At 40.1% G+C, this 27,932-nt stretch overlaps 1 protein-coding gene across 1 annotated transcript in view; it reads left to right on the top strand.

Moving 5' to 3' along the window:
* TMEM266 (transmembrane protein 266) overlaps positions 1–27,932 on the top strand; it is a 65,643-nt gene that overhangs the window by 13,481 nt on the left and 24,230 nt on the right. The window contains 5 exon segments of the mRNA XM_059823591.1: positions 452–606; positions 7,185–7,258; positions 18,352–18,408; positions 20,200–20,338; positions 21,892–22,007. Coding sequence (XP_059679574.1) covers positions 452–606; positions 7,185–7,258; positions 18,352–18,408; positions 20,200–20,338; positions 21,892–22,007 — 541 coding nt within the window.

Raw genomic sequence — 27,932 nt, 5'->3', positions numbered from 1 at the left:
TAAAATTCAATAGCAGAGAAATTCTTAAAAAACATCTCATTAGCTTCTAACCTAATAGCAGAGTCCTGCTATGCCTTAGTACTCACAGATAAGTGAATGCAGCATGTATGTCAAAATCAAAACACATGAAAAATACGAAGATAGGAAGAAAGTAGAAAAGTATGTATGATAATTAGGGTTGTGTTACTCAGTGCATTGGAAGGCACTTGAACACTGGTACGGTCTAGAGGGTTGGAGAGACACACAAGATTCCCAGGGTGACATGTTCTGTGAAGTTTTTTGCTTGGTAAAGGAACCAGTAAAAGTAAGTTTTACAAAGTCCTTGTACGTTATTGCTGAGTGTATCCATAACAGCAGAACTTGTAATTTTGAGGTTGCTGCTCTTTAGCTCTCTTCCTTTTTCACTTCTTCTTTTCTTTTCTTGTTTTTCCTCTTAATTTTATTTCCTTAGATCTAACTGGCTAAAACCTTGCTGTGGGAGACGAGCAGCTGTGTGGCAGGTATTTTTGCTCAGTGCAAGTCTCAACAGTTTCCTGGTAGCCTGTGTAGTATTGGTGGTGATTCTTCTGACTCTGGAGCTCCTAATAGATATAAAGCTTCTCCAGTGTGAGTAGGAGGATTATTTTTTGTTTTTAAATTTTGATGAAATAAAGGCTTAACTTGCTGGGAGGTTTTTGAAGGGGGGAGGATGGTGGGGATTTTTTTTCCTACCATTTAAATGATTACTAGGCTAGGTGAGAAATGTGTTTTTGTGGAACCCTGGTATAGTGAAGTCAGTCTCTTACTTATTTTGCTGACCAAATTCAGTATAGGACACATTTTCAAAGGATACAAGCAGAGCGTACGTGCAGAGATCCGCACATATTGTCATTAGTACTTGAAAAAGTCTGTCCTTTACAGATGCACTCTGTATACACAGAAGAAAGATCGTTTGTGCATCATTAATCTTTGATACTTTTCACATGCATGTGGATAGACCAAAGTGATGAACTTGCTAGGGTATTTGGTGCTATCTCTATTATTAATTTACTTCTACTGAAGCGGGTAGGAATCGAAATTATGGTTTTCTATCTTGTAATGCAGTGAAATGATACAGATTTTCATTCTACTTTGCTAATACACTGGGAGTCAAATAATAGCTTAAATGGAGTTTTGCTTTATCTGAATTCACTCTACACAGGTTCCACAATGGAAATTTTTATGCTGTTGTTTCCCTTCCTAATTAATCTTTTTTTTTTCCTACTGCTCTTTTCCTCCATTCCCCCCCCCTTTTTTTGTTTTTATGATACAAAGCTGACATGAACACAAATACCAGCTACATTTTTCTGTGTGCTGAATGTTGAAGGAGCAGCCTCTAGCATCTCTGTACAATCTCAGATACGTTGAAATGGCAGTGATGGGGTCCAGACAATCCCATAAATGCAAGAATACATAGCATGAAAGAGTCATGGTCTGGTATCTTCTGTGGCAACTTTAAACTGAGCAAACAAACTTTTTATTCTCTTGAAGTCCTTTTATTTTTGTGATTTGTCAATTGATATTAGTGGAGTTAGATTTCACTGTAAAGATTTAGGTATTGCAATTGTATTAAGATTGCTTTAAGGGACCTCACTGAAAATTGCAGCCATTTTATAAACCCTGTAAGATGAATAAATGACTAAGCTGTCTTTCCACCCTGTTGCCCACCATTTACACTCCTGTCTGTCCATACTGCACACACTGTTCTGAGCATGGCCACTCCGTTACAGTTGTTATTTTCTGTAGTCTCTGGTGACTTACAATTTTGGATGAGGACGCCCAGAATTTGGACAAGTCTGCTGCTTTCAAAAAAGTCAGGAATGCTAATTATGGGTGTAAGTCCTTAAAAACTGAATGCGGAAGAAGCTTTCAACAATATTTATTGAGGTGCCACATCTTTCTGTCTAGATAGAGAATTGTCACTTCCTGTAGAGCCAAAGAGTTTAAAAACTGTTTCTGTTGATTTCTCTTAGATTTTTAACACAGTTTTGGAAACTCTCCTCTAGAAGCACCTGCTTTCTTACCGTTTGTTTTCTGAAGAATCTTCTATTGAAGGCTTTATTTTAGGGATCTTTCCTCCTTTATGTGTCTAGTGCATGTGATACTCTTAAAAGCTCTGCAGCTTACACCTTGTGCGTGACCTATAGGTGTGTGGTTGAGCCAGGTGATTTCACTGTTCAGAGGCTGTGCCTGCCTGTATGGATTCTCTCAGCACCTGAGAAAGGACCCATTCCACTCTGTGTTGCTACTTTGCATTTTAACTAATGAATCAACCCATCAGGCTTCCTGCCTTTGTTAAGTTGAATACCTTCTATTTTGTTTTAAATCAGATAAAGACTGTCTTGGTGGGGCTGATATAAATATTGCAGTTGTGTCGTATGAGGAATGTGTGTCACTTACATTAAGGTTTTAAAAAGCCATTAGGCCATAATTATGTTTTTCAAAAATGTAATTACAGTTTTAAATGATTCCTTATTCTATATGAAATCAACCAATGCATTAGGATATGTTACGGCACACCACTACCAATTTTGTTCATAATAACAACTGCTAATCCACATGATAGACTGTAATTACTTAGGAAGCCTCTTTTTAAAAAATAACAGCAAACCCACCCTGGTGTTTTCTTTGGCTGTGACATTTTGAGAGCATCATTTTCCTCTCATACTTTTAGTGCAGTCTTTGGTTGCACTGTGCACTTCTGCCATACACAAAACTGTCAGTGATGGAGACCACATTTGCAAATGTGTAGGTCACACACATGAAAAGGACAGAGACTTTTTAGGGTATTTTAGCACAAAGCATATTCATGCTGGAATTAGAAACCCCAGAAAGCAGGGGATATATAATAGGTCTTTTATTATAGGTCTCTGTCCTATAATCAGCTTTTTTAGTCCGATCTTCAAAGCTCTTCACATGCATTAACAAAATAAGGTCTCAGTACCTTGTGATGTTTTGCAAATGCAGAAATAAATGGATATATTAAGTCACTTGCACCTCATTTCAAAAAAAGAGGGTCATGGCAGGTTCCAACCCTGACTCCTCAGAAATATAGACCATGCTGTCCCTTCCTCGTCTTCAATAGTTTTGGGGGAGAGCAACTGAAGAAATCATCTTAGTATTGGCCTCCTTCTCCAGTCAACTACAGCAGGTGTGTCTGTAAAAGGCATCAGGCCTTCCTGAAAACTGTGAAGCTGAAAAGCTCCACTCCTGTCCATTTGGTTGCTGGATCAGGGCCCTGTCTGAGTACATGCATAGCTGTGCAAAGAAAATGCACATTGCGGTGCAGCAGTGCCTCAGTAAGAACGGGTTCAGGGCTTGCCCAAACTATGCAGTGAGCATCTGCTGTCTGCTCCTTGCAGAAGCAGTATAGTTTGTATCTGCCAGGAAATCGTCAAGAAGAACATCCACTTAGGGTTTGTCAGGATGTATTCTTCGTCGCTCCCCTCTTGGATACACATTTTGAGGAGATGGGAAAGCGAGGGAAAGGGGAAGGAGGTAGACTGAGGTTGGCTGTACTCCACATTTTGTACTGAACCATCTTCTCCATGACTAAAAAGCATCTGGATTTGAATTCAGTTCTTCCCCATAGCACCAGACAAGCAAAATATGAAATAAAGCAGAACTTTCTGGCTTTTAGCTACAATTTGGGGGAAAAAAAAGGTTACAAGTTCAACAAATGTGAAATTCTGTTCCAGATAAAAGTAGAAGCTGAGTATCTTAGGTGCTTTGCCTCAAACTGAATCCCAGTGATGTATCCAAACCACCACAGAGCAGGGATGAGCACCTCATGGAGAAGACCCTTCTCCTGTTTTTGTAGTTTTCACTGCATTTTTGAAAGGGAGTGTTTTGGAAGAGGCAAATATCCAGATTCAGCGTATGGGTTAGTGATTCAGCTCTTGTACAAAAGCTTCTTGCTTGGAAGGCTTTTTCAAATTTACTGTTTTACTGGCAATTTAATTGCACACTGTCTGGCAGCACGTCCAGCACTCTGCTACAGTTAGTGCAGCATCAGAAATTTATCTTCTTTCCAAATTCGTGGTTGCTGTATCTTTTTTGTCCACCAAGGGGCAGCTGGAGCCTTGTATGTCAATCGACAGCTGTTAGAAAAATAGCTTACAAATGGTTTCCATTTCTTTTTCTTTATGCCACCCTATAAAGACAGTGTCTTGGGAAAGTTAAATATATTACATTTTGCCCGTTTGTTTCATCTTTAAGTAGTTCCTCTGCTGCACCACAGCAAACCCTCTCTCAGCAAGCCCCAGATGAGCCTCAGCTGTGAGAGTTTGGTGGCAGCCCATACTTATAGTTTTCTTTGTATCCTGATTTCTTCCTACATCCCTGCCCTCCACTTCCCATTTTAACCAGTTTTGATTTTAAAATAAGATGTTTTATTTAGCTCATGCCCTGTATGTTCTTGGGACTGCCAGTCTTGCATCTCTATGCACACAGTCATCGATTGCCTTAAACACTGCTGTTACACATTGATTCTTTCAAACTGCAAGACCGCAGACTATTTTAATCTGTCTGCTGTAGGGATCACAGAATCACTAAGGTTGGAAAAGACCTGTAAGATCATCAAGTCCAACCATCAACCCAACACCACCATGCCCATTAAACCATGTCCCACAATGCCTCGTCCACACACGCTCCTTGAATACCTCCAGGGAGGGTGACTCCACTACCTCCCTGGGCAGCCTGTTCCAGTGTGTCACCACTCTCTCAGGAAAGAACATTTTCCTAATATCCAGTCTGAATCTCCCCTGGCGCAACTTGAGGCCATTTCCTCTTGTTCTGTCGCTAGTCACTTGGGAGCAGAGACCAACACCCACCTCTCCGCAACCCCCTTTCAGGTAGTTGTAGAGAGCAATAAGGTCTCCCCTCAGCCTCCTCTTCTCCAGACTGAACAACCCCAGTTCCCTCAGCCACTCCTCATCAGACTTGTGCTCCAGACCCCTCACCAGCTTCGTCACCCTTCCCTGGACACGCTCCAGCAGCTCAGTGTCCTTCATGTAGTGAGGGGCCCAAAACTGAATCCAGTATTCGAGGTGCAGCCTCACCAGGGCTGAGTACAGGGGCACAATCACCTCCCTACTGCTGGCCACGCTATTTCTGATACAGGCCAGGATGCCGTTGGCCTTCTTGGCCACCTGGGCACACTGCTGACTCATATTCAGCCGGCTGTCAATCAACACCCCCAGGTCCTTTCCTGCAGGGCAGCTTTCCAGCCACTCGTCCCCAAGCCTGTAGTGTTGCATGGGGTTGTTGTGACCCAAATGCAGGACCCAGCACTTGGCCTTGTTGAACCTCATACAATTTGCCTGGGCCCATCGATCCAGCCTGTCCAGATCCCTCTGCAGAGCCTTCCTACCCTCGAGCAGATCAACACTCCCGCCCAACTTGGTGTCATCTGCAAACTTGCTGAGGGAGCACTCAATCCCCTCATCCAGATCATCGATAAAGATATTAAACAAGACCAGCCCCAAAACTGAGCCCTGGGGGACTCCGCTTGTGACCGGCCGCCAGCTGGATTTAACTCCATCCACCACAGCTCTCTGGGCTCGGCCATCCAGCTGAGATGGTAGACTCGCAAATACCCTGAAGTAAAGAGAGAATTTTTTTCTCTTCATTCCCTTATTCCAAACTTGAGAGCATGTGACCTTCAGTGTAGGAGTTGCCAGCAGTTCAGATACTGGACCCTTTCAGCTTTCTGCTTTGTTGTGTTAGCAACGAAGGGAACTTTGATCACAGAATTTCAGTTGAACTTACTTATTAAGGTAATCTCCCAATTTCAAAAGATTTATTTAAGCCCTTAAAGACAACCCATATCATAGAGCTTCTTGTGTAGTCTTGCAGCAAATTCATTTGTCTGAGTTTATTTCATTTTACTTACCAAAAAAAAAAGTTGAATCAAATGAAAGCCTGATTTAATGCCAGTGATTGTCTGTGCAAGGCTTTAGTACTCTGTAAAATCATGCTTTTAATGAATTCAGGTAAGTTTTCCTGAGTGTTCCTGCCAGTCAGTTCCTGAAGGGACTTTTGTTCAAAGTCATTCCACTTTGGAAGTGGAATAACTACCTCAACAATCTGCATGCATAAAGAGTACCTATATGGGAAGTTAGTGTGTAAAATCCAGAGTTTCATAAATTACCATTTTAACTTACCCTTTACAGACTTCTTTTTATGGAGGAGTTTGAAATGAAGTGAACATAAGCAATTTTAATGGTCACTTTCTGAAAAAGAGTGCTTACAAAGGAAATTGTGTGTCTTAACCAATTACTTAAACTGGAATTTTATTTCACTTACTGTAACTTTCTTGAGTGTTCTCATAGAAACTTGCTTAAAGACAAAGCTGTCCATATGACAGCTACGTTTCCTGAAATAGACTGTACAAAAATAGTCACATTATGTTTGTTGTACAAATGAGAATTGCTGATATTTCACAAAGTCCTTAAAATTAATATATTAAGATTTATTCACAATTAACAATGACATTGGTTCTTTCTGTTGCTTCTCTCACTATGGTTTTCCTAGAGTCAAACTTGACTCTGAGAGGAATGGGATTCTGAGCTAGTCATGGCTATTCATGCCACATCCAGAGAGCTGTACAGAAGTATACGTATCTAGGTTATTTATTTAGGTGATAGAAATGTCATTTGAAGCCCAGTTTGAGCACTAGTTTTTAAACACCTGGGGCAGATAATTACTGATCTTCTGAGCTGAATTGTCAAAGACTGAATACAAGGAATAACATGGGGATAGTAGAGCATTCTGTTTCCTTACAGAATTCTAACTCCGGATTTTAGGATATACAGGGTTTAGTCACGCATCTCGTACTAAAGCAGTGCATGGAACGAGTGCATGGGGCAGTGACAGAGCATCAAAGACCTAAAACATCTATGTCAGTGCTTACCAGCAGTCTTACCTGTAAAAGCTCCAGTGAACAGTTGCTGCGGCTGCTAACATGCTGGCCTGAATTAGGGTGAGCAGCTGACAGGGCTGGAGTTCCATGTCCCATTACATCCCATCCCCTTTCTGGTACTTCCTTTACAAAATTTAAGAAAGACAGCTTCACCCATATGTAACTTGTAGCAGTACTAATTATGTTAAACGTAAGTTGCATTCTGCTACTATAATGATGCTTCATTGTATTGTGTTAATTGCAGTTTCAAGTGCTTTACAGTTTGCAGGAATAATTCACTGGATCAGCCTAGTCATCCTGTCTGTTTTCTTTTCAGAGGTATGTATAATCAAAGTCTTTCACCACATACAAAGTATTTTTATGCTGTCACTGGAATTAGCAAGAGTTTAACAGTAATTTGACTGTGAATAAATGTAGTGCAGTGTACTTTAAGGAAAAAAAAAGAAAAAATTAACAGTTGCTGCTTCTACTGAGCTAACTAAAAAATCTTGTTTAGATTCACGCTGTTTGTCAGTTGCCTAGAATTGGCAAGGAAAGATGGAAGATACTGTTTTACAAATTATTATTGGAAAACTACAAAAAGAAATAATCATCTCCAAAGCACTACAGGCATAGGACAGGACTAGGTTCATCCATTTTTTCTCACAGAAATCTTATCGGTGTCACTGGGTATAAGAATAAGATATATTCTTCAGGAATAAAGGTGGGTTTTTTTACAAAAAGATCTGTTTTAAGAATGGAATTATCTCCTCTCACGATTTATGTAGGTAGTTTAGATGTTCTAGCTTGCTGCATATAGACACAGTAAGAGAATGAAACAAATGGTGAATTTCTTTGCAAAAACTTGTGTGAATGTATGCGTTGGAAAAGGGTGTAGTCATGATATAACAAATAATCAAATTGGGATAATCTGTTACAGTTTTCAACTTTATTCCAAAAAGAAGTCATTGGTATTGAGACATTTAGACTACTCCTGAAATATCGCAAAATAATTTCAAGGCTATTTTTCCAGGTCATGTGTTACCTGTCACAAAAAATACATTTTATGTTTTTAAGTTGAAAGACAGCTTGGACTTAAACATTTAAAAGTATTTTTTCTAGTTTCATAGGAGAAAATATTATCATCCAAACAGATGTTAATGTCTTCACTCTATGGTAAATTTAGGTGAAGGTTACAAAAAAAAAATTATCAAAAACCAGGGAGCTGTGATGTCTGCAAATGATTTGATAGATCACTTGTATTGAATTCATACTTGCCATATTATACCACTGCTTATTTCCAAGGTCCTATTAATGAAATACATTTATTTACGTATATCATTTTGTATTTCTACTTATAACAGGGATTTTCTGGCTGGTGTTGCCAGACTGTGAGTGGGCACTTTCTGAAAGGATTCTTTGATAACAGGCAAGGATCTCAAGACTGCTTTGCAACCTAGCCTTCTGGTCCTGCAGTTACACAAATAGATATGATTACTTTCCCCATCCTTTGACGGTGATTGTGGGTTGTAGAATACGTGTAAACTGACAGAAAAACAATCTCTAAACAATGAAAAAATTTTGCAGAGTCTTTCCTTTGTGAATTGCACATCCTAATTCTTGAAGACTCGGGTTTGCTAGATGGAGTCCATTCCCTGTAAAGAAATACTTTTCCCTCTCCCCCAGAATCTTTCTTCACTGGGGATTAGCACCCTGGAGATCACTGTCATCCTGAGCTTCCCAACAGGATCAGCTTGTAACTCTGCTGCTAGCAGCACGGCTGCACATGCACGCTCACCTGATCTTCATCGCTTTCTGGAGCTTGTTTCAGAAGAAACTTCTCCTGTGGTTCTCAATTTCCTTCTGCTGGGGTGTAGTCTCAAGTTCTGTTTTCATTCACTTATACCACCAACCACTCTTCTCCAACCCTGATGCCTGTGTCCCTTCCATAGTTCAGTTTTTGGTGGTTTCTTTGTGGCAGTGCAGACAGATCCTCAAGGGCAGTACTCATCTGAAGGAAGGAATTAGTTGTTTCAGTTCTACTGAGACAGAGTACCCATATAAGTGGATGAACTGGTTCAGAAGTGTTTTGCAGGAAAACAGTAACAGAAATACTTCAGAGCCAAAACTGCTTGCCTGATTCACCATCCTCATTTTGGATCTGTGTTGGCTTTTCTCCTTTCTCTCTGTATTAGGTATTTGGAACTACTTCTCTTTGTCTACTTGCTGTTCTTGTTTTTTATAAACCTTTTACCACTCACTTTATTTTCTGTTTCTGTCTTCCAAAGTATCTTCCTTCACCTATTTGATTATGGTTTGAATTTACACCACAGAAAAATGAGGCCACGAGGCAGCCGTGTAAAGTGCAGAGAGCAGGGGAGATTTTGGGATATTGGTTCATTTGGCAGCTCAGAGTCCTTGACTGGGTTAAAGCAACAGAGGTGTTGCTCCACAGAGCAACTGGATGTGCTTCAAAGACTGCAGGTCTGGAAGAGAATGAAGGTGTACCTTTCCTACTGGGTTTGCTGGGGGTAGCCTTGTGCCAGGTTGGTTTAATGAGCAACAGCACATCTGTTTGTGTTGAAATGCGTCTCATCAGAGGAAAAACAGAGGGTTTAATTTTTTCTCATCCAAATAAAAAACTTTGATTTTTCAAGAGGTTATGAAATATTGCAAAAATTGCAGATCACAGAAATTTTTTTTTTCATCCATCTTAATTTTATTTGCTCTTTTGGTGCCTTCAGAGGATTTTTTGCCCTCTGATTCCCAATACCATGAGTCAGCTGTCTTTGTTTGGAATTATTTGTTGAAAGATTGTGCGTTATAGTGAGATTTTGCAGTCTGTGACTATTCATGCCAGGTTGATTTTCCAGAGATGAGCAGGTTTAATTTGTTTGCTTGGATGTAACAGGCAGCTGCTGAGGATTGATTAGTCCTTCAGTCAGTGCCTTTTTCCTCAAAGTAAGGATTCAGGGTTTCTGGTGTTCAGAAAGAGTTGTTTCCATAGCAAGTACCATGTCCTAAGTTTGGATGTTTATTGTTTATTCTGTAGTTTGGTTCCCATTAGTTTTAAGTGTGGATACATAATTCTTCAGAAAGGCCTCAACTCAGACTTAGCGAACAAATAATACAAAGTTGTAAAAGACTTGTTAAAAACCAGAAAACTTTCAGCATGATATCTGAATGTTTTGGAAAAATATGACTGATTAAAAGCTGGTGCTATAAAGGCATTGCAAGTACTTACAGTCCTATTATGATGGAGTTAAACAGGCACTGGCTTACTGCTTGCTTAAAATGAAGGGGACAAACATGCCAGCAGCTGGCAAATGCCAGCGGAACAGCTGCCAACAAAATTAAGTAGCTCCTCTCACAACATATTCCTGCTCTCTCTCTACACTCGTGTTATAGCCACAAGCCTTAAAGGAATTTATTGCCCTCTGTTAATTTTATATTCTCTGTCACTGTCTGTGACTTTCCACATTAAAATATCCTTATTCAAGTGAAGTGCACATCAGCTCTTTTTGCTTTTTTCCAAGTGTAGGATTTACTAGTGGTGATGATTGTGTATATTTGTCTCTGTTTACATACATCACTATGATTTGTCTGTGCACCAAATGTTACCCAGATGTTAAGACAGAAGAGAAGAGAAAGACACTGGGGGGGAAAACCCCAGTACCAACAGCAAGGCAAGGCCGGGGTTACACCCTATCAAGAGGGCAAATTCAGCCTTGGTAATAGTTGGCTGAGAAAAGGAAGATGGGGAATGTCACAGTGTTTTGGTAAGTGGATTGGAGTCTGCTTGTGTTTTAATAGTCTTATCACATTGCCACAAGTATTTGATTTTGTAGCTGTTGTTCAGTTCTGCTTTTCCACTAAGATTGATGAGACTGTTTGCGTGCAAGAATTGAGTTCTTTGATATTAGTTGTTTGCATCGCTCTGTATGTGCTTCAGTCAGCCAAGCACTCAGGCATTCTGCTAGCTTTCAGCACTTCGAGTGTTTCCCTGGGAGTAATGAAGTCTTCTGATGTGCTTAAAGTTAGGCAGTCACAGAATTGCGACTTTTTTCCTGCATCTATGTCCAAGAAACGAGTTCTCAAAGTGAGTAGAGTAAGTCTGGGTTCTGAGCTGATAAAGAATTTGTTTCATTAGCTGTGGCTCACAAGTGCATTTTCACTTTTAGGAGGAAAAAAAACAACCCAAGAATTTCCTCATCCTATATGTTAAAAGGAAGTGTTCATAGTAGTCTGACACTTTACTCCTTGTTAATAGCAATCCTTGGAAGGAAAAAAAACCTACTAAGGAAGACCCTACTATTAGGGTCTATTAAAAAGGAGAAACATCCCAAATTGCAGAAGTAAGACAAAATAATGTCCTTCCCATATAGATTTTTCATAACAAATTCATAATTTTAAATCGGAAAAATCAGTTATGTTACTTTTGTTACATTTTTTGTGAGCTTCAAACAGCTGAGCAGAAAGATAATAGTCTTCTATTAATTCCGTAATTCTTCCATAAGCTGTGGCTCCTTTTCTGGATATTTGCTTTCATTCATGTACACACAACTTTTCTCATGGTACATAAATGCACTGCATTGCTGGTTGTGTGTGTTTTGATTTTTAAAGGGAGTGATTGGGGGGATCTAGGTACAAAGATACGGATTTTATATGCTAATATAATTTATAAAGGTAAATGTAAGCTTCCTTCTTCGCTAGTGTGTAAAAATTTAAATATTTAATGCACTGTGAAATTTCTTTTCCAACCAATTCTTGCTTCACGAAAAAAGTAGTTACCCGGGAAGACGGTTTTGTAGAGCTCTAGGAATTTAGCTAGACACCTTACTGGAATGCCAGTCTGCCCATTTCATTTCCAAGAATATACCTGACTTCTATGGTGTGCTCTATCAGTGCTTCATCTGTGCTTTTATCTCTTTAGCGACAGTCCAGCACCTTCTATGCAGTGCATTTCAAAGATAAGAATTAGCACTGGTGTGATCATGCCCAGAGGGAACTTCTGATGCAAGGTTGCTTAAGACCAGTTTTCTGTCCAATCTGCATTTATGTTATGGTAGTATACTGCAGCTCTAGTAACCCATTTGTATTCCCGAAAAGCCCTTTCAAATCTATCCAGAGTTGTCGGTTTAAAATTCATTATTTTTCTCCATATTCTAAGAACAAATATCGTGTGGGAACATAAGAACAAATATAACTGCAGTGTTTATGCAAAGATGCATTTGGATACTATATGATATCATAATAGAGTATTAGTGGTAGTCAGCGAAAAAGAATGTAGTGCATTCATGTCTGTTAGTGTCACCAAGCTTTTGCAGTTAATTATAGAATCATAGAATCATAGAATCTCTCGAGTTGGAAGAGACCCATAAGGATCATCAAGTCCAACTCCCTGCTCCTCACAGGACTACCTAAAACTAAGCCATATGACTAAGAGCATCATCCAGATGCTCCTTGAACTCTGACAGGCTTGGTGTCATGACCACTTCCCTGGGGAGCCCCTTCCAGTGACCTTGTGTCACTTATTTATATTTTAGCAGCAGAATGACAGTGTTTTCAAACCTGAAGAAAAATGCTGCCGCTCTTCCAAATCTAGATTCAGAGTGGTGGTATACTAAAGAAAGGCTTAACCTCTGGGAAATTAAAGCAGCATCCAACGCTGGAGTCACCCAGAGCCCAAAATGGGCTGCAGGCAGAAGTTAAGAAAAATGGCAGGGATTTGACCGACAAATGCACCAGGCTCTAACCTTGTGCCAAAACTTGTACACTGGGTTTTAGATGTTTTCATTTGCAGGCAAACTATTAAACTAAATTGCTTCGTCAGATAAAGTGGAAAGTTCAAATGCAGAGCTTTAGAATACCACTTTGTGTAGCCACGATATTTAAATTCATGGCAATCTATTAAAGGCATTTATGTACTCGGAGGGGCCCAAATAATATCACTTAAATTACAGAGTTTGAGGAATAAATGTCCAATGCACAGATCTGTCCTCAAAACGTATGGGCTATGCTGGGTTTGGCATTTGTTTGAACCCCCAAGTCAAAAGTAAGAAACAGTACCAATTTCAACACACATGGTTTCTCAGTGGTTTTTGATTACATTTTCAAAAACGATTAGGCAAAAAAAGTATTTAAAAACAAAAGCTACATGACAGAATGTGAAAATCGCAAAAAATACACTCCAAATAATTTTTATTGCAAGGAACGAAAAAAAGCACACAACCACCTACACCAACATCCATATTCCTAGCTGTAGACAGACAGATGTAGAACATGGCACCACGTTCAATTGTGCAAAGCTTGAACCTACATGATCTAAAAACGATCCTACACTATCTGTACAACACAAAGTCATTCAGGAAATATTCTGGCTTATTCAATGTGAAATACAATGCATTACTAGGCACAAATACCAAGATTCACATCAGAACTGTGCAGACGATGGCATGACTCAGTTTTTACTAGGCTCAATCAAATACATGCTATTACCAACAGATACTATGTTTTACTGGGAAATATAGATAGTTAATGTTTGGAAAATTAATACAAGGCTACACTGTTGAGAATTAAGTGCAGTGTGTAGAAAAAAATGTGAGATTGTGTTTTTACATACATTTTACATACATTCTTTATTTCTGTGTAACCACATGTGCTAATAGAGCCACAGCAGTTACAGAGTACAGTACATGGGGGGAGTGTTTTGTACTGGGTAATATGTGAGGTGAGGTCAGTAGTTACACGTTTCCTTTCAGAGCCTTGATTGAAGAGAAGCCATATGAGGAGGAGGCCTGTGCACTGGAAACAGAAAGGTGTCTCAGTTTAAAGGTGCTAACATATTCCTCCATGCTCTGGTGGCCTGGGGATGGTGTGCCCTAGAAGAGCTAATGCAGTATCTCAGGACAGGCACGCCAGAAGGCGGAAAAAGAAGATTCTTTTAACTAGTGAATGAGTTAAGGCCTCTGTGGAGTGACCCAAACCAGAGAGGTTATAAATTACAGATTGGGTACAAGGTTTTTCTTTCTGGGAAAGATTTCAATAAATATTTGGTCTTACGAGAGACATCCAAAAGGCAGAAGCTTAATCTTCAGAGTTTCTGTACAAGCCAGAAAGACCCTCTGTAACAGACAGATGAGTTTTGTGGCAGTGGAAGGAAGGGAGGGCTTTTCTAAAGACACCCTTTCCACCTCACTCCATCCCGTCTATCTCTTGTACAATCACTACCCAATCTTGAAATGCAGAGTTGCTCTCCTTTGCTGTTAGCTAAACCTGGTGGGGCAGCTTCACCTCCTGTGCTGCCTCCTTTTGCTTTCTTTACACTACGGATGAATTTGGCACAGGGAATCACTGAGTAGTAAATTGTATATTAACTGTGCAAGCAAAAAAGTATTAAAATTACCTAATGTGCATTGCAGTCAGCTGACAAATGTAGCTAGCTCATGCAGATTGTGGGAATTCACACGGCTGCCTCAGCAAAGGACTTGGCCAGGTTCCCCTGCAAAATTAGAGAGAAAACCTGCAGCATCACACAGTTCATAAACTTCACTGCAGACAGTTAATGTTGTGCAAACAACTGTGTGACACCAAGGGATACTGTCAACTTTGAAATTACATTTCTGTCTGAAAAATGGTTTAAAATTTTACTTTCATCTGGGTTTACTCCAACTTAAAGAAGTTAACAAGTGTTCAGTCATTTAGCTTTTATTAGTGCACTGGACAGACTTTTATGTAATAATTTAGCTTTTCGCAGAAAACAAAAAATGTATTTCGGATATAACTAAAAAAAAAATATATGTTAAGGACTTTCTAATTAAAAGACTTTCAGTCAAGAAAAGTTAAAGCATTCTTTTTCAAGTACAAAAGAACCAAGCTGGGAGTGGCCTTTAACAGAAAAGTACTCACACTGGTATTTAATGGTTGCTTTCAAATCTATGTGTCCAAAAATGCAGAATGCCTGTAGTGTAATGCAAAACTATATGTGTGCATTTGCTACAGTGCTGAAAGATGCCTACTCATCAGTAGGAAACAACAGTGCTGCTCCATTTTTTCCCTATTTGTTGTAGATTCTTGTGTCTACAAATAGTAGAGTCGTAACTAACATTTATGTTTTATCTGTGATGAATGTTACAGTTGCAATTCTCTTTTAAGTCATATGCATTTTTCAGTTTGGTCCATGTACAGTGCGTAGGAGGTTTCCTGGATTATTAATTTCTGTCTCTGTTTTTTTCAGATTCTGCTACAGGTTCTCATTTTTTAAGTTCTGTACAGAGAAAGTAAACAATCAAATGCACTATGTGTTTGTTTGAAAGATATTTTTGATTGCTTAGGAAAAATACTACAATGTTGTAAGTAACACCAATGCTTTCATTTCAGTCAAAGTATTTATTATATTGAACAGTCAGGGAGATTTGCCCAGTGAAGTCCAAATTTGCTTGGTTCAGACTCCTCTGGGTAAGAGTTAGGGCAACAGCAGTGGATGTGATCTCATGCTTTGTACAAACAGAGGGATAGCAGAGAAAGCTAAACCTAGTTCGGAGTTGCCACTAGTGAAGACTGGCCAGTGGGCAGCAAGCATACGGCATCTGTCTCTCCAGATGCACGTGGTCTGTGACTCACTCATGGTACTTTGTTGGGGCGCCCGGTTCCCCCAGGGCACCAAGGAAAAGCTGCCTCATGTGGCTTTTGTAACTTCAGTGGTGATGTGGGTTTTTTTGTTAAGGGTGACAAGCTGGCGGGTAATGCTGGTGCATAGCTTTAAGACCTTCCATACAGAACAAATGTTTGTGAAGCTTAACCCTCAGTTGTGCTGAGTTTGTTCTGAGCAGTGCGTCTCTCGGATGGGGAGCTGGGTTCATTCCGCCCTCACGCGCTCCCTTCCTACAGTGTGTCTGCTCTAGCTGAGAGCAAAGGTGCTAATCATCGAGGCATTTTTTGTGAGGAGGAGACCTGTCTTCTGGAGGTAGCAACAGCAACCATTACTGCATTAAATATCTGCTGAGTAGACTTCCAGTCATTGCTGACTTGTGCCGATTCACACCAGCAGAGTGAAAATGAAAACGTTTGTGCTAGCTTCCAACCCGTGGAGAACTGCTCAGACCCATTAATACGACAGTAGCACGGTCTGATTTAAACACTGCAGTGAGGAATTGAAAAGGTGGAAAAGAAAATCCTTTTTTACGTTCCCTCAACAGCCCCATGTTAAATCATATTTAGGATTGCGAGACAGTGATTCTATTTTCTTTGTGCATATGTGCTGTATTATTTAAGTGAAAATACCTTTGTACACACCTGCTCAAAGGAAGAAAGATTTTCACCATCAGTTACTGTAAACGTGTTAAGTGTTCATCCATCCTTTAGTTGCTCACTGACGTAGCACTTCATAAATGCTGCCTAAGCGTAGAAGAAAGTGAGCCCGATTTCTCTATGCTGTCAACATGCTGTAGGAAGGGCAGCATCCCAAGCTTTAAAGAAGGCACTGGTTTTCCTCATGCATTTCCCGATGGTTGCCTGCTGTGGAACTTGCTGTGGTGGACCCCGGGTTAGCTTATATAGCTGAACCTACGGGCTCGTCAGTAACTTGTACTTAAGCGTTTTGTGCAGCTTCTCAATGAGGAGCGAGGGAGGTGCTTACACAGGAGCTGGGATGCTTTTGTGTATTCTGCTCAGGGCCTGAGTTGAGGCTGCAGGAGTGCCTTGGTTGTACAGCAGCAGTTATACTTACACCTTGCTCTTACATCACATCACATCATGCTGGCAAATTTGGAGTCATTAAGGGATTTGAGGAGCTGCTGTTGTGCATCTCCTCCTCCACATATAAACCTCAAGCGTATAGGTTAATAAGGAAGTTGCTGTGAATAGCCTTATTCCTATGGTGCATTTGTAAAATACTTTGGAAGTGAAGTGTTCTTTTGAGGAGTACAGACCAGCAGCATTAGCAGGTCTTGGTGTCTACCTAAAGTCTCATACTTTTTGTAGAGGAAAGAGAGCACTGCATTTTTCTCTTCTGGCTAGCGACTCCCTTTCTCAGCTAGACTTGGCCTACGCTTCGCATACGCCATTTCTGAGTAAGTGTTGGCTGGTTCATTTTCCTGCTCATTGATGGTATGAGGCTGGGCTCTGAAAGCACCGTATCTCCTCCAGCAATGTCTCCCTCTGCAAAACAGGATTAAGTGCTGTTATCCAGGTTTGGAGTGCCAAGGTAGAGCTCAGCACAGTCATCCCGGGCCAAATGAGGCAATTGGGCTCATGGGGTTTGGCAAAACCATGCATAGGAACAGTACTGAAAAATCCAGTGTTGTTCTGCAATTAGTTAGTGCTGGTATGCTTGGCATAAATTCAGAGTTGGTTGGGATTTAATATATTTGTATTCGTAACGAAGAGGAGATGCATGTATTCATCACAGTCACTTTTTTCTGCACAGTTCTTGCAGTGGTCACCCCTCACACACAGGCCTGCTGAGCTCTCTGTCATTAGTACTGTTCTTTAATGGAGAAAGTAGCATTTTGATCTTCGCAAGGCACGCAGCTGCAGTTAGAATCTTCATGGCTATAGTGTCTGTCAAAATCTGACCTTGATGTTGCTGTTGGCAGAAAACATCCCTACCAGTTATGCTTTTATGTGAATTCAGTTTCAATCATGACTTGGTTGACTGATTTTTTTTTTTTTTTTTTTTTTTTTTTTTTTTAATTGCGTCTTCTGAAAGCCAGATTAAGAATTAGGAAATATGCTATTGGATTTTTTAATGGGAATTCACCATTGGTTCATTCTGTGTTCTTTCTTTATTCCTCTTTTCTAGCTACTGATGCTACTTATAGCTGTTTTGGTTAATAGAGGAGGATCACAGAGATATTTTTCTCCCTTATCCTATGACTTTCTGGGATTTTATAAAAAGACAACAGCCCTGTGCTGCAGAAGGGGGAGAATAAGAGCGTCTGCTCTTCAGACTGATGAAATGTCAGTATGTTTAGGCATCAAGAGGGGGCAGTGCTTCTGTTCTTTTCCTAGGAAATAGTAAGCACTGGCATATCAAAGATGGTAAGAAAAGAGAGTCTTCCCCCATTCCAACCAGGCAGCCTCCACAGTGGATCTTATATAGGCTTGGGTCAGGGGGCTGGGGCGGGGGGGGTGGTAATCTAAATCTCACAAGTCTAAAAGAGAGATTTTAGAGGGCTGGAAAGACCGATGAACATTTGAACTTGGAACTTTTTTATGGAAGTTTCACTGAGTCAATATAGTGGTTGGAAAGCAATACCTGCTTTTATAATAAAGAAGTGTAGCTATTTCTAGATCCTCATTATTATTCAGAAGAAATGCATAATGCTTAAATAAGACAAAAAATGATCCCCTAAATAGGTAAAGGACTAAATGTTTATCTGAAATTACAATAACGTTCATCATCTTTTTTTCCCCCTAATCTATTTTACTAGACTATTTTGAGGATTGTGGTCCTTGGCATATGGGATTACATTGAAAACAAAATAGAGGTAAGCACTGTTACTCTTCGTACTGTTTTCCAGGCAGACACAGCAAGAATATTAAGAACTGCTTTGGGTGGCTTTGTTATAGACCTGATGCAATACAGTATCTTTTAACTGAGATAAATGTGCACATTCTTCTCATTATATGCATGTATACATAGCTGTGTGATGCAGTCCCTTTTTCTGTGAGATACTCAGAAGAGTGTGATATTTGGAAATGTTTCTTTAAGGAAGGGATTGTGGAGTTTTTGCTGTATGTGTCTATTTATTTTCCTGTTAGAGCTGTGCTAGTCTAACTGTTGATACTGCTACCCTGAGATAATGAGCAATATGAGTAAAAATTGTCATGTGACTTGTGTAACCCCATTCCAGTAATCAAGTTGAAATTAGAACTGGTTGAAAAATTGTGTACAGTTTTGTGATAGAAAATACCGGTTTGGCAAAACCCCCAATTTTACAGTGAAATTATTTTTTTAATTAAATTGAATTATGATAAACACTGTAACTTGTACCTCAAATTAAAAATGAGGTAGAATGTGTATACTGTTGCAGAGGTAGATAAGGAAATGCATGTATTATAAGTAACACATAATCTCAATCTGAGCAGAAATCTGGAGATCAGGAAAATTAAAAGCTCTTTCTTGGTACTCTCTGATAAACTAATACTGCACACGATGCACCAGAAGAAAATCTGGGTTTTCTCGGAGCTTAAGTGAGTCTCGAGGCTTGCACGTTTTTGTAAAAAAGTTGTAAACCTTTTAACTTGTTTTGCTAAAAAACTGAAGTGAGACTTAAATTATTGATCCAGACATTCTTATTATTGAAGCTAAATGCTGCAGTTTCTGATAATTTACTTTGGTATTTTGGAATGGAGTGATATTGTTCACTGCCCATCGAATGGTGGCAGTAAGAAGCGTTTCTTTTCAATACACCGAATTGTTATGCACAATTCTGAATGTGTGGTGCTTATAAAATCTATGTCCTGCCTCCTTATGCAAGCCATTAGTCAATGGTCTTTGGCAGCTGGGAAGGGTCTCAGTAGGAATGAGAACGTGGTATTCTGTTCTGCCCTGCTAGGCGAGTGTAGGACAGACACAACACTATTGCCGGTTTGCTCTGACATGTATTTACTCGTGCATTTCTGTCTAATACTTTGCACAATTGCCTTTTCTGATCTAATCCACCAATGCAACCAATGTCATACAAATCATTCTGAATAGTCCCAGTTGTCAAAACTCTTGAAAACCTAGCTGCCAGTAAAGGTGAGAGCAGGGAGTCTTTCTGTCTTGATGCATGGGTGTTCCCACACACGTTGTGTAGTCAGGACGTGGCCAAGAGCTATCAAGCCTCCCTGCTCCATCTTTTTCTACTTGTCTTCTTGATCTCTTCATTTAGACAGTAAGATCTATGGGCAGGGACTGCATCCTTTTTTGGGATGGCATTATGCCAAGTAACAGGTAATAAATACCAATGATAATAAAACTCCTTGGCTGTAATAGCATTTCGGCTATCACTTCTGCTTGGGGATTTTGGCCAGCATTTCCAAATACCTTTCTCTCTCCCTGTCCTCCCACCACAGTTTATCTCTCCTCACCTCATAAAATGCACTAAGGAATTCTGTTGTGCTACCTAAAAAGGATGCAGCCTTTCTGGGGCTTGGCCACGTCTCATATCCCTTTCAAATATGTACCATAATTGCATTTCTTTTGGGCAAAGTGGGAGCCCTTCAAGAACCCAAGCAGGAATGGCAGGGTTATGATCTTTAGGAAGGGTTTGAAAAAGCTGATTTCTCTCTAGGTGTTTGATGGTGCTGTCATAATCTTGTCCTTGGCACCAATGGTGGCCTCAACAGTGGCTAATGGCCCCAGCAGCCCGTGGGATGCTATCAGCCTTATTATCACACTACGAATATGGAGAGTGAAGAGGATCATTGATGGTGAGTGGTGATTCAGCTTGTGACTCCAAGAATTACCTGGCAGGCTGGGAAAAAAGAGATTTTTAAAAATATTTAAAGATCGCTTACCATCACTGTTTCTATTGTTCTCCTTCCTCTTACATGTTAAAAGCACTGAACCAAAGAGAGTTATGACTCCTATGGAGGAGAGTAGGTCTCAAGTTCATGGCTGTATCTCCTGTTCCCTATGAGCCTTTATAATTGATTGGTTTGTTTTTCTGTTAGGCACCTTCACATCCCCTATCCTGTGAAGTAAATGCCCTGACCTGCTTCCTGTCTCTTGCCACCAGATGTCATTCCTGATTCTGCAAAATAATTGCTTCCAATCTGCTTTTCTGATATTTGCTGCACCCTCCCCATTTCCATACAGCTAGCTCTGTCTTGGGGCTTTCTTTTCCAAGTTCTTGTCTGTAATACAATTTTTATGTCAGATTCCAGGAGCATTTTCTTACCATGGGGGTTCCGTGCTGAGGGTGCTCTCAGCAATGCTGTTGTGTTGTACAACATAATAGAGTGTGTATCACAGAATCACAGTATCAGTATTGTTTTGCACAGACCTCTGTGGGGAAGCACCAGGCGAGAGAAGAAGGCCCCAGCAAGTCAAAGTTGCAGAGAGCAGAGCCGGTGACTGTGCCGGAAGCTAGGACTTCAGTGTAGGCTACGTTGTGTTCAGTGGTTTCAGGCATTTCAGGTTACCAGGAAAAGAGGTGGAAAAGGAATAAATGAAGGGTTACTTTGCTCATGTGTGAAAAATCAGAGTCAAGTTGTTATTTTGGGTTTAGATGTCCAGGAAACTCTGTATTCAGAGTTGAGGAAAGGTCATAGCCCTCTGACTGAAGTGTACAAGAAAAATTCAGGATCTTGTGTAGCTTCAGAAAACATCAAGAATTGCAATATGCATTGAAGAGCTTTGCTGATCAGTCTAAGTTTGCCATAGTTATGACAGGAGCAAAATTTCCAGAGGCGTTCAGAAGACCTATTGAAAACTGGGCTGTAGCTCGGAAACCAAGAGAAGATAAATGCCTTCTTGTTTTTTAAAATACCCTTCTTAGTCTGTTATTTCCATTAAGGCCTTATTTCTTACCACAAAGTCTAGGAATTAAATGCTTAGGGCTCTGGAATAGTTCTTTTCCTAAGGGAGCCATGCTGTTCAGGTTTAGAGGGGATGGGCCTAACTCTAAGCAGAAAATCCTCCTACCCAGCAATTCGGGAAATCTGTGGTAAGCACTGGAAAAGATCTGTAGTAATGGAGCAGAAGCTAGGAGGAGCGTGCAGGATGCGTTTCAGCTCAGCCAGGCAAATGGAGATCTGACCAAACAAGATGTAGACCCTGCTGATGACCTGCATTTCACATGTTAGAAATCCTTCCCCAGAAGAAATACTCCAGTGCTATTTCTATAAGAAATACTCTAGTTCTCTAGATGCAAGTGAAAGGGGTGACATTCTTTGGCCTGTAAAGGACTGTAAAGGTTTTCCCTCTGATAAAAAAACAAATCACAGCTGGGTTACTTTAAGTGCTTATTTGTGTTTTCCAGCCTATGTCCTTCCAGTGAAAGTGGAGATGGAGATGATGATTCAGCAGTATGAGAAGGCAAAGGTTATTCAAGATGAGCAGCTGGAAAGACTAACCCAGATCTGCCAAGAACAAGGGGTAAAGTTCAGTTTTGTCTGTATTTACGCATAGCTTGTCATGGCAAATCGAATAGTTCGTGTACTTTGCTGCAAGCTAAGGTTTGAGAAGTATCACTAGGGCTTCTGTTGTAAGGTGACGGGTCTCAGCGTATTAGCTGAGTATTAGCTGCAGCCAGGGTATTGTCAGCATGCTATTTGTCAGACAGCAATTGTCTCCCTCTGCTGCTGTGCTTGTGTTTTTTAAGGTGGGGAAGACAAATGTGAAGAATAGAAAAAAGAATTCTTCCAGTATGTAACTTATTGAAGGAGTACAGATAGTTTGACATAATGCTGAGAACATGCAAAAGTCATTGCCATTGTTGGAGACTGCAGCTATATTAAGGCTATATTCCTAGGAAAATTATATGCAGTTGAAAGCTAATGAATCTCCCTGCTTTAAATGCAGAAGGCAGCTTCCCTGTAGGTCAGTCAGAGACTCTTTTGGCAGACTCAGTGTTGCAACAGAAACTTCTAGTTGCTGGAAGCAACTCAAGATTTAAGGCTCTTCCCAGGCCCCCAAATGTTCAGTGACTCAGTCTTGAAGTAAGGGAAGGTGAAGCTTAAAATATCTCAAATGAATACATTTACGTGGAAAAGGTGTAGAACCGCTGGTTGGGCAATGAGCCAGGAGATTTTGCAGTTTGTCTCATGCAAATGAGTTCTTGAATAACCTGCGTTAAAGTAGAAACCAGGGACATATGTTGAGGCCCAGGCTAAGCAGGGCATTCAAATGACCATCAAACCGCAATAGAATCATCCCCTAGGTGACTGACTTCTTCTTTCAGTTGTAAGGCTAACAACAAAAGTTGTCCAAATAAAGCCTGAAGATTTCTAGCTTCAGCTCCCCACTTGAAGTAGGTGCTTTTCAAATACAAAATGAGGAGACCTGCAAGTCTGGCTCAAGCGGTCAAAAAGTTGACGGACCCGAGCAGACAGGGAGAGGGGCAACTTGTGGAACAGACCAGCTGCCCGAAAGGTGCATGATCTGAAAAAGGGATTTAGGTGTCCATCTTTTACTGAGGAACCCAAAATACTTGTGAAACCATTAGTATTTAGGTCCCCAAATGGCTTTTTAGATTTAGTTCCAGGTCTCCTGGATCTCAACCTAGGATTCTGCAATGGCCTCTTGGTGGTCCTAGGTTGCCTTGTCTGTGTGATGAATTTGGAAGACCTGTTGACAACGTGTGTCATTTCATAACAGTGTTTTTGACAATCTCGTGTGTTAACCATACGAAATTTCTAAACCTTAGGCATGACTTTTGCCGAAAATCAGTTACTTCCAACTATGGAAGTGTCTTCAGTGGCAAAACTGCGGTCCTCTTCATCACAGCTTTGCACAATGATATTAAGTGATTAATGCTTCTGTCATAGCTGTGAAATGAACAGGGAAATGGTATGTACCCCATTTTACAGGGGAGAGATTATCCTTTGACCAAACGCATTAGGCAAATCAGTGATTTCTTGAGTCCCGTTGCAGTATTTTGCCTGTCAGACCATGCTATTAGGCTAAAGTTCTTGACAATCATAAATTCGAAAACATTTATTTTTAGGAAATGTATTATGCAGCCAGATAACACTCTCAGTCTCTAAACAATTTTCGGTGTTAACTGTTTCATAGTCTTTGAGTAAAGGTGGACTTGTTATCCCAAGTGGGGTTCAGGAGCAGCTTCTGCCACTCTCCATTCTGATCCATGTACTCCTTATCTGCATGCCTGGCTTGCAAAATGTCTGAGCATAGTAGCACTAATCTGAGCTCTGATGGTTACAGCATAGCTGTACATCAAGCACGAAGAAATAACTGCATCGGTAGATGAGTAAATCTGTGAAAACAGAGCAGGTTCTCTCCTAGCTTTCAAGTGTCACCAGCGATGGAAAAATATGGACTATAGAAAAATGACAGCATACTAATCCCTCTTATTTTACTGTCCTGACTTCCTGCCAAACAAATGTCTCAGCTGTATAATATGAGGTAAATGTACTAATTTGCTACAGTTAGCAACATAAGACATTGCCACGAGTGCTGCATCCTTCCTTTGTAAATTAATAGCTTCATAATTCAGTCAAGAACAAGTTGTCAGCATTATAATATTCACATTAACATTGTGTACAGTATCTGGTGGGAAAATGTCTCCTAATGGTATTTAATGTCTAAAATTCTGCCAGGTTTTTGCTTTTTCATTTGATCATCTTTCCTGACCTTTTTAAAGGATTGCTCGTTCATGGAGTTTAAGTGTGCATGTCTGTGTTTTTGAGTGAAGGGTTGCCTGCAGTAGTCCGGCTGTTCTCAAACCTGGAGCGCCGGCAGGGAGGGATTCCAGTTGGCCTTGTCTGTGTGGTACCACCTCTGGCACGGGCAGGTGGGATAGCTGAGAGCTGCCCATAGGGGTGGACCTGTTGCCTCAGACACATGCTGGGGCACACCAGTGCCAGCCCAAGTAGGAGGAATGGGCAAGCCGCCATGGTTGCCTACCTCCCAGCAGTGGATGTAGATAGTGATTCATCCTGAGGCTGCATCTTTGTGCCCACACTGATGATTTGCATTTATCTACTGATTATAGACAGGGCTGAAAACATTCCTGTTAGAAAGATTTCCCAGCACTCCCTTTTCTGAGATCCTGTGTTCAGCTTCTTACTGCTTTGCCACTTGTCAGGCAATTGGGATTGATGTTCTCAAGGTCTGGCATCTTCTGCAGATTAAGTTGTTTTGAAAGTTTCAGACAAAATGTTCATTATTTCTGAAGAGGAATTGGGAAAAAAAATTAGCCTTTTTTGTTCGGGATTTAAAACAAAAACAATTGGTGGCCAGTTCTCTGAGAAGTCCCATGCCCTCCTGTTCTGAAGCTGGTACTTAAGACTTGACAGGCAAAAACAGAGTTCCTGCTTTAAAAAAATAAAAGCAGGAAAGAGGCAACCTCCCTTCATCTTACTTTTTGAATTCTGTTTCTTTTGTCAGTTGTATATTTTTTTGGCCAGTGATAGGGTATCGCAACTATAAAGTACATTTCCATTCCTGAATGACATTGGAGACGTACTTTTGCAAACACGAAAACTCTTTCCAGATGTTGATTTGTGGCTAGCCATACATCTGAAAACCAGAATATATTTTATAAATTATAGTTGCACGGGCCACCGCTTTGTTCTCTGTAGTACCCCACCGAAACTGTTTGAATAGTTTGCTGTTTTATTTATTCTCCATTGGCCAAGAAAGAAGTCATTAAAAGGGATTGAAGCATGAGGGCAGTCAAGGCAGAAAATACTGAAAGTGCCGAGATGGCTGTACAGGACTTCACAAAACATGCAAAACAGTAACAGGGATTTTTAAAAATGGGTAGAGGTAAAAGGTAAAAAAGTCTCACTGCAATTGCTATCAAAAATATGAACAGAGTATATGGCTGATGGTATTGGTTTATCAGAATAACTTAACTTAAATTGCAAAACAAAGTTCCAAGGTTTCATTATCAATGCAGATTCCAGTCAGGGAAGATTGCTTCTTTCCTCTGGAATCACCTGTAAAGGAATTTCCATTTCTGATAATAGATCTTCTTACACGATCTTTTCTGCTTAGCTTTCATAAGAGTCATTCAGCTGAGTACAGTCCAGCCAAGACTATGTTTTCAGCCTTATCACAAGAGCTCCTTTTCTGTCAGCTCCTGTAGAATTGGGTTTTTCATCATTCTCAAAGCTGCAACAACTATGGAAGCTATAATTTCTTTTTTATCTTGGAATATAATTTGTACAACAGCTGCTAGTTTAATGACAGGGCTATTTAGCTGGTAAAATTACCTATGGAGAAATAACTTATGTTATCCTTTTGCAATAATTTTAATTTATTTCTAACTACAGTCATTTTCTTGGTGAATGGAAGGCAGCCAAGGTCATCGCGTGTTTCATTCTGCCCATAAATCATTAGTTTGCAACTGTCTCCTGATTTTTATTGTTACCAACAATGGCTAAACTAATGGAAATAAACATTGGATTGTATCCCAGTGGCAGATGAGTTTTAGGGCAGGGCATTCTGTACAGACAGCACTAATAGAATTGAGCAAAGTTATTGCTCCTGCATTAGACACGAGTAAGCTTCTAGCTAAAATGTTCATTGATCTCTCTGAAACTATGTCAATCATACTCTGTTGCTAGACCATTAAAGGGAAGTACTATATGATTCACTGCTAAGTCTGTCCCTTTTTGAGTCTTATATGCATGTTGTAAAACATCAGATAGGATGGGTGGCATGTTTTATAGAATCAGGCATGTAAACTGAGATGTTATATAGAGCTCTGGGTAGGTCTCTCTCTCATTTTACCTGCTTATAAATAATCACCTAATACATTCTTTAAGCGAGGAAGTGCACAAGTGTGCCCCATAGTTCTTTCTGGTTTGTTTCCTGCCAAAATATTGCTAAGTTTGTGCTACAAGAGGACATGTAACAAATTTTGAAAACACTAAGTAAGTTTAAGTTTACCATCAATGAACTTTCTCTTCATGCCTGACAACGTAGTTACTTGTTCTTATGTGAGAAGGTCTGTATCTCTCTTTTTCTTGGTAATAAGCATATTTTCACATTAGCCAGGTGTATTGAACCTTTATTGCTGTCTTCAGCTCCCTCATGGTGGGGTGTAGCCAGGCTCTCCTCAGAGATGCATAGTGGCAGTACACAAGCTGGAATGTGTAAAATTCCTATTAAATATAAGAACAAACATTTTTACTAGGAGAATGGCTAGGCACTGGAGCAGATTTCCAGGGAGGTTGTAGCATAAACAACCTTGGAGATACTCAAAACTTGACGGGACAGGCTTTTAGCAATCTGAGCTAAATGGACTTGCTTTAAGCAGGGTGTTGGACTAGATGACCTTCACAGGTCCATTTCAGCCTAGATTATGCTGTGATTCTGTGAAGTTTTCAAATATATTCTTTCCATTGCAAAGTATGTTAGGAACTTAACCATAAAAGAACCCACCAGAAGCTACCAAAGTATATGTAATTAAAGATAATGAATATCATAGGTGTCCTGGTGAATAATGTCAGTAGCAGTCTCAAGTGGACCAGTGCTCAGTTTGTAATTAACTTGAGTCAGGAGATGGGTTACCTTAGTCTCCTTGATTGCAACAAGTTGTCTTCCCCACAACAGCATTGTCTGCCTGCTGGCTCTCTGTGGGATTTACAAGATTCTTAACACAGAGCTGATGAGTAAGTCTTAATTTAAACAAATCAAAGTACGTGTATAAGTTTGTATACTTTTTTTTTTATTTTTTTCCCTTGTTATATGCATAATAGACCATCCTTCCTTCAGCCTGTAAGGAAGGTTGCATACCTGAAAATATGCAACATGCTTTGGTCAGTACAGCTCTCCTGCAGTACTCTGTATGAGAGAGGCCCAAGTCTACAGATAGCTACATCAGCTGCTACGGCAAATAGAAATTTCATGTGTTTAACTTGGCCCGGAATTTTTACTTAAAAAGACTGTTATATTTTATACCTTTTAATGATTTATTTAGCCTGCCCTGGACTGCGTGACATGCAGTCAGAGCAATCTCATTAGGTCTTTTACACATCAGAACTGCCCGAGGTCAGTGTTCAATATAATGTTCAATAGATATAAGCACCTACAACATAATTTGCTCATGCAGTCTCTCATTGAATTACGCCTGTAAGGAACACCCACTTCTCTTAGACTTAACCTTTGTTTTTAATGGGTTGCTTTTAGTAGCTAAAACTGTATTTCAGCTTCTACAATATCTTGGGGTAATTTTTAAGTAATAATTGGAAACAATTAATATTGAACTGATCTCCTGAGTAGATGCATGCCTTTTGTGAGCAGATTTCTCTGTTTCTTGTTTAACTTTTCCTAGCTATTTTATTGAATGTCCTTTCATTTTCTTAAATCAATCCTTATGATAAACGGTGA

Source organism: Gavia stellata, chromosome 13 (genome assembly GCF_030936135.1).
Source record: "Gavia stellata isolate bGavSte3 chromosome 13, bGavSte3.hap2, whole genome shotgun sequence".
NCBI lineage: Eukaryota > Metazoa > Chordata > Aves > Gaviiformes > Gaviidae > Gavia > Gavia stellata.
This window is presented reverse-complemented; position numbering and strand designations above follow the sequence as displayed.